General features: G+C 33.3%; 1 protein-coding gene across 1 annotated transcript; it reads left to right on the top strand.

The window, feature by feature from the left end:
- Window positions 1-8,859: 8,859 nt before the first annotated feature.
- LOC122077294 (cellulose synthase A catalytic subunit 1 [UDP-forming]-like) lies at window positions 8,860-10,619 on the top strand (the record flags this gene model as incomplete). The annotated part of the gene is given in 3 exon segments (XM_042643191.1): window positions 8,860-9,180; window positions 10,088-10,283; window positions 10,450-10,619. Coding segments are annotated over 3 exon segments (447 nt in total), but the record flags the coding sequence as incomplete, so codon positions are not given.
- Window positions 10,620-11,626: the final 1,007 nt, after the last annotated feature.

Below are 11,626 nucleotides of genomic sequence, written 5' to 3'. Positions count from 1 at the left end.
AAAAAAAATGGAGGTCCATTAGAATCGAATTTTTTATATGATTTGCATTCACATGGATTTCACAAAAATTATGAGAAATTTTTCAATTGATACTTCCCAAAAGGGGTTATTAGGTTCACAAAAATAATGAGAAATTTTTCAATTGATACTTCCCGAAAGGGGTAATTAGGTTGATAATTTTTTTTTTAATTAAATTCATTGAGATAGAATTTATGATAAAAAAAAAAGTTTTAAAAATCTAAGGAATTAGAAAAATAAATAAATAAATAAATCTAGAGGTGATGAGAAGCAATTGATTCTTCTTAGTGTCCAAATGTGAAGGCTTTTATATTTTCTTGATGGAAGAAAGAGCAAGTGCTACCCGTTAGTGTCTATGTTTTAAATATGTGCACGCATGTTTTTCCATTGGTCACAACCATTGGTGTGTACCTATGCCTGTATGTAGTGTTTTCTTGCCTTTTCGTGTTATTTGTCACGTGGTAGATCAAGTTGAGCACAAATTTTGATGCCAATTAGGCTAAGGTCCAATTATCAATGTCAAGCTTTTGTAAATATAATTTATAAACATGGATTGATGAAAATAGTAGGGAGTACACCCAAGTTCTTGAGCTGAGCATCCCTTCAAGAAATAGGAAAGAAACACGTCTTTACTTGATCTTTAACCCTTTTCTTGTACATACTTGTGTACACTTGTATGAGTTTGATTATATCTGGTTCCAGATCTGAGTCCAAGAAAGTAAAAGATTTTGTTAAATCCTTTCCTTTCCTTTTTCATTCCCAGATCTTAGTCGGAAAGGGTTGAGGTGAACATAATTGATGGTGCACATATTGCACCATCTCTTTCTCCTCTTCAAGTCAATGTGTAGGAGGCTAGAATTTTCCCATTGTACCCAAGAAAGCAACCATATTTGCTTTGGAGGTTTAATTCAATCGGATTAGATGTTTGGTACGGAAAATGTCCTCCAAGATTGAGGCCCTCGTCAATGTTTGATTGCCCCGAAGACCTACCTTATTGAATCTCACATTTTTCATTGTTGTCAACGCCTAGGAATGTGTGTTCAAGTCTTTCCATCCAATAGATGGGTGAAAGATAAATGATTAGAATCGGAGAAGATGTTTTTCTTAGCCATTGAGATTATTATTGATGTTTAAAGAAGTTTTAATTTTTATATGCAACATTTCTCAATCTTCCTAACATTTCTCATGAAAATAAGGTCAAAAAAATAAAAAAAAATCAGTCATCCACAACCATTGATGAAGAATTTCTTGAAAAGTCAAGGATTACGAAACCCTTTAGTCCTTTTCGCTGTAGGAATGTGAGGCCCATAACCTACCTAATGGGGCTTTTCTAATTAACCCATTTAATGTAATCATTTGCCCAACCTTTTCCAGCTGAGGCAGATCGATGGACTAGTGGCTGTGTTGAATCTGAGTTGCGGGCCAATAGGCAATAGGGCCTAATAAAAGAAGACCAGTTCCTGCAAACTATTTGAAACTTGAAAAACAGGGATTCGGAGACCGTGGTTTGACCCTTAGGTCCTGATATAAGGTTAGAATTCTAGCTCTTTCAAAGTGGTATCTCACTAAAGGCTTGGACCCACCTGGAAGAAGGCCTTCTTTGCTTCGGACTAGTTTTTCTTACTAAAACCAATAGCAAGGCCGGTGGATTGTGGTGGCGGGTGGGGAAGGAAAAGAGAACTCAGAAATTTCATATACATAGACAAGAGAGAAGTTCTTGTTTGATTTTCAAGTCTTGGATCAGAGGGTCCAGAAAAAAGATTCTTGTTGGTCTGACGCAGGCAACGTCAAGATTAAGTGGATACAAAAAGACCGTTGTACCCTCTCCTTGCTATGCATTGAAGATACTCCTAAACACCTTCACATTGGCCTGCACGCCGGTGTTGCCTGCGTCAGACCTATAATGTTTTTCTGCCCAAAAAAGAAGAACCCAGATCCTCTTTCAGCTCCAAACTCTTTTAAATTTCAATAATCTTAATGGAATGAGAATTCAAGAAGTGTATTCATTGCTACTCCTACTAGAAGAATTAAACATTCCAGTGATCTAAAGTTTAAGCTTTCCTCCATCTTATAATAACCTCATTAGCTACATTGCATGAAATTCAACTACAAGAAGAAATCAGACTGCCCCAAGGGGAACTGTCGGCTACACCATATCTTATCAAAATATATATATATATATATATATATATTAAAGAAAGAGGAATAAATTCATGGGGGCAAAGCAATAGAAAATAGAGAAACCGAAACATATCCCTTCCTTACATATATAACTAAGTCTCTGCATCTTTTTTTTGAATTTGTCACATTTAAATTTGATGAAGATCTAATGAATCCTCTCTTTAGTTGTCATACCTGTTGTGTATTTTTTATGTATGCGACCCATTGTAGTTCTTTTTTATTGTGTCTAATTTTTTCAATACCTTATTTTGTCACTTGATGAACCCAAATCAGGCAGAAATTTGGCAGATGAGTTGGAGACCTTAGGATCCATCTATACACAAATGTCAGCCCTATCTAAATTTTCTGTAGAAAATAAGAGTAAAAAACAATACAAAAAATAATGAAAATTATAAATAAATAATCACACAATGCAAACATGAAAATTTACGTGGTTCAGCAAGATTACTTACACCCAATGGAACAACTTTATCATTGCCCCCGTTTCGTGGAAAAACTATTTCCTTACTCAAACCCCGAGATCACTTGATCACAATTGAGCAACTTTATTGTTGCACCAAGGTCCAACTTCATCTATTGGAAAATTTCATAGCTAGAAACATAATTGACTAGAATGAGCTGACGGGGTCTTTGGTCCATGATGGCCTTTGTCTTTTCTAGCATCGTTTTGTTTATTTATTTATTTATTTTTGCATCCCTTCATGGTAACAGTATCATATTTGTTTTGATAAATATGCTCTTAACGCACTTGAACCCGCTTAGATCACATCTAGATAAATAGAAACAGGACAATAAGCAATAACATGACATATATGCGTGTCGTGGTGGAAAAATATAGAAATGTGTATTTCTAGACAAACCCATTACAATAATACCTACAAAAACACATATAGATTCAAAAAAATAATCTCCTAAATATTGAGTATCTATCATTAAATCGGATCGAATACTTTATAAAATGGATGAAGTATCTAAAATTATAGCAAGAGAAGTTATTTCAATAGCTGCGTCGAAATGCCCATACTCTTATGATAGGAATTAATGGAAACATGTGTTTTTGCCACCACCTATTTATTATTTAACAGAATAAACTAAGGCATCTCTCTCTCTCTCTTACCGACAACTAAAAAACACTTGCACACCCACATGCACCGACTACCAGTAAATAATAATATCGATGGGCTACAAACTGACAATCTACCAAACACCTTACATATCATATGGTATTGCTTATATTAAAATAGTACGTAGGGTACAACAAAAGAATAGGTCCCATAAGATACAAAAATAAAAGCACAGTGCACATTCTTGGAACCCCCTTTTGTGAGAAACTACAACAAAATCCCTTCCTCTACATCTCCAACCCATTTGATTAACTGCCATACCTTCTTTGCTTTCAGAAAAACAAAAAATGATGGAGCCTCATTCTTGAGAACTTTTGGGTTTAAGAAGCTGATGAGAACCCATAAGCTATCTTCATAAAACAGCTATCTTGTTCAGTGAGGAGCCTCCCAATATGATTTATTTTGACTGAAGCCACCACCATAGCCATTGATCCCTTTGATGTTGTCAATGTTACAGCAAATAGAATAGGGCAATAAGGAATGAGCAAATATCATTAAAAAAAAAAAAAGGAGTGGGAAGAGTAGGTTAGCGGATATATGATGATGGATTGAGTTTTTTCACGTGATTAAAATTTTCAATTAACGTAAGGAAGAGTTTTTCAACATTGTATAATAAGTAGAGTGAGTTATTATGACACATGAGTTCAATTATAGAAGCATATTATTAGTATCGAAGAATTATTTCTTGTTGCTCCATGGTTGAGGATTTTTTTTTTTTATCGAGATGGACCCACCACTATGGTGTCTATATGAGCATGAAGAAAACAATGTGGGAAGAAAGTTTTACTCCATGTGGGAAGAAAGGACAAGCCACGATCTGACCAGGCCCTTTGTTTTTTTACGTGGCTGCCAAAAGATTTTAGTATTATATTGGATCATATTCATTGAGAAAATAAATTGAAAACAAAAAAAATCCTTAATTATAAGAAAATATTAACTTAATCAAACTTCATGAAAAATAAATTATAATCTTATGTTTTTGCTATTTTTAATATGATATTTTCTTTCAACAAGAATAAAATCTTATTTCACATGTGTACTCAAACAGCTTAAATAATTCTTACAAATGTATAATCAAAAGGGTTTTTTGAGACCATTTCAATTATAGAATTGGACAATGCTATCACTAATTTTGAAATCTTTTTCCAATAAATTCATAAAATTTATTTAAAATTTTTAAATTCGAGGAGATAATATAAATTTACTCACAAAAAGGTCCTCTTAGATGTTATATTTGTGGGCCCAGACCCTAGTTTTGTGTAATATTAATTTGTATAATTTGAAGCCAAGGATTTAGGGGACAGTCTGGAATGAATTGGTGGGTATCGATCGGTTTTGTCTTGTATTTTTTAAAATGTACTTTTTTTTTTTACTATTTTACCCCTGAAACGATATGGATAATCGATCTGGATCAATCAAAGATCCATGACCAAAACTGAAACTACGTGATAACAGCTTAACAAAAATATCACATCATAACATATATAATAGTATAAAAAAATAAATTAAATGTATTTGATTTATTTTTGTATGCCTAAGCAGTCAATAGATTTATTTATGTTATTTTATTTTTTTATTATTCACGACAGTAGTTATATTTAAATACTTTATCATGAATGGATAATTGACCATTAATACAATAACGTATAACCAAAGTGGTAATTTTGTAATTTAGAAAAGGGTTAAGGCCTACGAGGGTATTTTAAAATTTCATTAATGTCGGAAAGCTCCACTGTCTACTCTACCGACAACTTAGTGGAGTTGTGGACAAAGAGAGTGTTATTTCTTACCGGCAACTACCGGTCACTAACCGGAGACAGCCTGTCAAGTGCCAACAGCATACTATAATTCTACAAGTGTAGCCATTCTTGGCTCCGGGTTTTTTTTTTTTTTTTTTTTTTTTTTTTTTTTTTCTTTATTGAACCGTCCCAACCTGATCCCCAAGGACCTCACAAGTTGCAACAATGAACTAAGAGTCCTCTATCAGCTGCAGTTATCAAATTTGGGTGAGCTCTCACTTAATCATATCACATTAAGGATTTTGGTAGAGATACATTATCTAATAAATGTAATTTAAAAAAATGAAATCACTTTTTATTAGTGTTGGCCCCACATTGGGCCTGAGTGCCAGACAATAAGGTATGATAAAATATTAGACTTTAATAATATTTCTTCAAGATATGAATCCTCTTTAAAATATTTGGAGTAAAAATATATATAAATATGCAAATATCCATATAAAGAAAATAATCGCATGTAGAATATGAATTTATCGAAAGAAAATTTTCTAATTGAATAAATACAATATATTAATTAATATATTAAGTAATTCATTGCAACTTAAGAGTCGACATAGGATTTTTCTTGTTGAAAAGAAGGTGATTTGAGTCATAAGGCTCATGCCTCCTCTTTTTCCTTTTTTTTTTTTTTTTTTTTTTTTTTTTTCATTTATTTATTTATTATTATTATTTTTTTTAAATTAATCGACATGGTTTTCTTATAATCATATTATACATATGAGACGTTCTAAACATATTTTATATAGATACTCATAGCATATGTGTTTTTATGTAAGTATGGATAATATAATATATATATATATATATATATATATATAAATGATATAGGAAACATTAATAAAAAAAAACTGGAGTCCGATAGGTAAATCACCCTCAAAGTGATTATCATACATTGCATGAATGTCAAATTCTTGGAGTATTGCATTTAAGTCTTCATCCAATGAATAACCTTTATTTCTTATTTTTATAATACTACTTATCTATTGATACTCAAGTTTGCAAGTTTTATTTTTAATTTATGGAACCCATTATATATTTGAACAAACTCTTTAATTAGATTGAAACTGATTAGATCATTTAACAAGAATTGAAACAAATAATCAAGATCAATCGATTGAATATTTAAGGTCCTTGTCTTAAGATTTGGTAGTGATTGATTAGTCGGTTGGTTTTTATCTTCATCTTAAGTGACTGAAATCAATTAGAAACTAAACCAAATACCTAGAACTGAACTAATTTACTCCCTTAGTTATAATAGATAGGTTCAGTATCTATACTTGTATTGAAGGGCCTCCTATAATATTCAAAATTAACAAATAACAAATATTTCTTCATAATTTTTCAATTAAAATTAAGAGAGTAAGATAAAGGTTGCAATAAAATGAAATATTTTGAAATCTAAATGTTTGTATACATCAGCCTCTTTGTAATGCAAAACTTGTAAGCTATAAAAAATTAAAAAAAAAAATAAAAAAATAAGGTTTTTTGAGTGGCAAAAAGATTTATCAAGGTTTATAACTATGCCTTGCTTATCAAATATTACTTTATGGTATGTTTGTATCCCTTTATAGGTATTATTTTTATCCTTCTTCACCCCACTCCAAAAAAAAAAAAATTGTAAACTTCTTTTGATTGTCTCTTATCTCAATCCCAAAAATTATTATGTTAGGGATGAAAAAAGGATTTCAAAATAATTTGAAAATTGCTTACTATTGTGTCATTACAAAAAATTGTCATTGTTTTATATATTTTTTGAGTATATATGTGAAATTATAATATTTATCCTCATTGGAAAAAATATGTGTTATATTTAAAAGGGCATAATAATATCCCTTACTTTTTTTTGGGTAGAAATATCCCTTACTTAAATATATTCATTTTGTATGACTTTTTACTTGAAATTTAGGACTGTAAAAAATTCAAAAAAAAAAAATTGTTCTTCCCATAGTGATGTTGTAAGCGTTGCTAATGGTCAGGATGTCACATATTGATAATATTATGAGATCTGTCACAATCAAAACAAAATCCTAAGAGATCATGGTTTGTGTTTTTATGTAATGTGCCATCACATAAGTACATAACAAACATAGAAGGCTTTAAATAATGGTTCATACACTCATGCACTCATCTCCTCATCCACTCATCCACTCCTTCTCCCCGTTATCTTCTTCAATCTTTTTTTCTTCTTTCTAAAGACTACAATAGCGCAATAGTTTTTTTGTGGTGGACAACTATTTGCAACTCTACAATATCTCATTTGCAAATCCAGTAGCAATGATCGGTCTTTGACTTTTGCTAGCATACTCTTGATCTGCCTCTCTCCATATTTTCTTATTTACGATCTCTATTTCTTTTTCATTTATCCAATGTAAGTCTCCTTCTCTACTCCTCATCATTTATGCAAATCCAATATATATTTTTTTTCCTTTCACAAAAGGTTTTAATAATGGGGTTCAGTAGTTCTCCATATTTGGCTTAGATCTAATCTTTCAAGTTTAGGATTTCATGATTTAGGTTTAAAGGTTTACGGGCAATGGTTATTATTATTATTATTTTTTTTGGCTAATGTATGGACAATGGTTCAAACTTGCAAGGATTGACAACATTTTTCTTATGAAGTTCCTAATGATTTGGCAAGAGAAGGAGATCTTCTCTTCAAGATCTACAGAAGAAACAATTGAGGTGGAAATTTAAGAGCCTTAAAAATGGATGGTGTAGATCCATTTGTTACATCCAATAAATTATAAAAAAGAAAAAAAAAAGGGTCGTGAGCCCTTCCCCCCATCCCCATCCCCATCCCCATCCCCATCTTGTCCCATAAAAATTCAGTGTCTCGAGCAAACATCATAGTAGTTCTTAAGAACATGACAAAAAGAAAATTTGAAGTGGGTGTAGCGAACTCCTACTTTGAAATTCGAACAAGATAAATTTTTTTGAACAAATGACATAAGGAAGTGCGCGAATGTGGTGCGCCAAAATGGTGTTGTATATAGGAAGATAATGAGATCATTTCGTGTGTGTGTGTGTGTGTGTGTGAGAGAGAGAGAGATAGAGAGAGAGAGAGAGAGAGAGAGAGAGAGAGAGAGAGAGAGAGAGAGAGAGAGAGAGAGAGAGAGAGAGAGAGAGAGAGAGAGACGCCAATATACCTGTTCTGATAGCTTAGAAAATCTATTCACTCCAAGTTTCTGGTGCTTTGAGTGGGACTCCTGAAATAATGAAAAAGGGCATTTTGAACATTTGCTCAATAGATGAGTAACTATGAGATTGCAACAATGGATTTTTCTTCATCCACACTTAAAGAGTAACTTTCTCCTATCAAATTAAGATCCAACTAATATAATACTCTATATACGTAAATTTCCTCTTGATGCATATCCAATGATTAGTTCAATAGCACCTACCATCATTTTTTTTTAATGTACACCTACCACCAATTGCTGGAACATTGGAACAATGAATAAGAAATTAGCAATAAATTTAGTATTTAGCAACATCTAAAGTTCATAACTAGTGAAGAGACCTGGTCTGAAATTGAACCAAGTTCTAGACCAAAAGAAGGAAACTGAACCAAGTCGAACACGAATCTATTCCCAAGCTGAGCTAACTAGCTAAGCTGAGCCGATCTTTAGCCGACAAGAGCTGGGACCCATATTACTGGTTCACCGGGTAATTGTCCCTAAATTCTAGAAATAAAAAAATAATAAAAAAATTTAAGGCTGGAAAAGATAAAACAAGAAGAGAGAGTTGAGGAAAGGGAGGCGGAAGGGGAGAACGGAGGAAATGAGGAATTGGGGATTTGGTTGGGCAGAGAAAGAGATGCTCAGATTGTGAGAGATCTGAGCTGAAAGATTCATTGCTTTTAGTGGGAACTTCCTTCTTTGTCTTCTGTCCATGTAACCGATAGAATTCATTGATAGTACGAGAAGGAAAGCTCTCACTTTTCTGCTTCTCTCTGTTTCTCTTTCTATTGGGAAACCATGGAAGCAAATGCAGGAATGGTTGCTGGTTCGCACAAACGGAACGAGTTTGTGATGATTCGACACGAAGGAGAAGTTGGGGTGTGTTTGTCTTCTCAACCCTTTTGGCTTTTTTTTTTTTGCCCCAAAAATTCTTTCTTTTTCCTGGATTCATTTTGATTGCCATGAATATGTCGTGTTTGGAGATTGGACGTCCAATTCTTGGTTTTTCTCGTGGTAATGGACACTGGGTATTGCTTTGTTTAAAGGATTCGCCAAATTGGATGTCCAAAAAATTGGTACTGCGGGGATCTTCTTGATAGTACGCGGTGTATGTTTATATTTTGTGGAAGTATTTTTTTTTTTTTTTGTTTTGATGATCGTATTCTGGAAAATTTTTCTGTTTTCGTTTTACTTTTAATTCCGGTCTATAATGATACAGTTTTCTGAAAATTTTATTAGTTTTTTTTCTCCTTCGGTTTCTCTTTCTTGCTTCTTCTTTGCTTAGATCTGCTCACTGTCTCTTAGTTCTTACGTGTATTATAATTGGGGATGGCTGCATTATCTGTCTTGTGGAAGTTTTCGACTCAGATCTAGTTATGTTCACTGTTGTGGCTAAATCTACTTTCACCACAGTGTGAGAGCTCCAGCCTTAGTGTTGGGCCGTATTCGTTAACCACTTGTTTGCTTCATGCTTGGTGAATTTCTTTCTTTCTTCCGGAGTTGTTATGCTTTCTCGTCTGTAATTGGCCTCGTATGATATCTAGTAATAATGGGTTTCTTCAATTTAGAAAGACTTTCTTGTTGGGAATTGAGACCAGAAAAACAAAGGTGTGTATATCCATTATTGAGTAAAACTTGCTTACACTTTGATGGGGTTCTTCTGATCTCCTAGTTGTATTTACAGGGGACTCTGGTTGAATGGGATACTTTGCCGTTGGAAATGACTTGCATCTTTTATTGATTCCTCTGTTTAACACTCATCAGTTACTTTCTGTGTATGATGCAGCCCAAGCCCCTGAAGAATTTGAATGGGAAAGTGTGTCAGATCTGTGGAGATACAGTTGGGCTTACTGCTACCGGCGATGTCTTTGTTGCTTGCAATGAGTGTGGTTTCCCTGTGTGTCGGCCTTGTTATGAGTATGAACGGAAAGATGGGAACCAATCTTGTCCCCAGTGCAAGACTAGGTACAAGAGACACAAAGGTTAGCTCCATTTCTCAATACCCATATGCTGTCCTCTGATTGATTCTAAATTATAATTCTTTTTGCAACTAGGAGTGGCTAAAGTTCCATTGCATATCGTCGGTGACTCAGTAGTGGGTTTGGAACTCGGATTCTTGTTACTAAGTTATTGACATATAAATTTCAGGGAGTCCTCGAGTAGAGGGAGATGATGAAGAGGATGATGTTGATGATCTGGAGAATGAGTTCAATTACACCCATGGAAAGCGTCAGTGGCAGGGAGATGATGTTGATCTTTCTTCATCTTCTAGACATGAGTCCCAACATCCAATTCCGCTTCTCACTAATGGGCTGCCGGTAGGTTGAAGTAAAAGCTTACTTACCACAAGCGCACACATTGTGCACACCCAACTGGAAAAGGAAGAGGGGAATTAAAATGCTTGGTTATAATGGTTAGGAAACAAATTCTGGAACAGGAAAAATAGGATGGTGGTTTATCTTTGATGCAAAATGTGACGGATATAAAATATCGATGCAATTTTATTTATTATGTGTATTAATATAACTATCTCTTGGATATGAAAATACTGCAGAGGATTAAATAATAAGGAAAAATATGGCTAAATTCAACTAGTAGTGTGGGCAAGACATAAAATATGTGCATTTTTCATTATCTTTGTAAATTATGATACTTGGCATGTATGTTTCAAAATTCGGTGCATAACTGTATATGATAGGATAATCACAATTCGCCAAGTTATCATATGCTGGTTATAATATATGCGCATTATTAATTGGGTTGCCAGAATGGCAATTTTCATACATTTGTTTTGTGTCATTTGTTTGACTCACTACTCCGTTGTATGCGTTCTAGGCTAAAATTAAAGGTTTTTTTTTTTGGGTGAGACTACCCTTCTTTTAGCATCTTCTTTCTATTATTTTTCTCATCCTTATGCCGTAAATACCACTTTTTCCCCTTGTGTTGATTCCCTCACCAGCAAGACATTAGTGACCTACTGGACATCTGGAATTTTGTTCCTTTTGGGAAGCTGCACCAACTGCTTGTTGACATCTAAGATTTTTGTTTCATTTAAACCACAAGTAGAGGCAGAAGCTATAACTAGATTTGGTTCTGTCTTGTTAATGAAGTTCTTTTTTTTTTTATTTTTATTTTTTATTTTTATTTTTTTTTTTTTTTTTATTGTAGTAGGATAACTTTTATGTACTTTCAGCCTGTCAAGCCCTCTTTATGCTAAAGTGTCCTTGTTTCCCTTTCCTTTTTATTTGACAAAATGATATTAACCTATGGTAAGAACAAGATCTTTATTATTGTGTAACGAGCATTCATTGTTCTGTAAAGGTTT

Source organism: Macadamia integrifolia, chromosome 4 (assembly GCF_013358625.1).
Source record: "Macadamia integrifolia cultivar HAES 741 chromosome 4, SCU_Mint_v3, whole genome shotgun sequence".
NCBI lineage: Eukaryota > Viridiplantae > Streptophyta > Magnoliopsida > Proteales > Proteaceae > Macadamia > Macadamia integrifolia.
The sequence above is the reverse complement of the archived record's forward strand: the minus strand, read 5'-3'. Positions and strand labels throughout refer to the sequence as shown.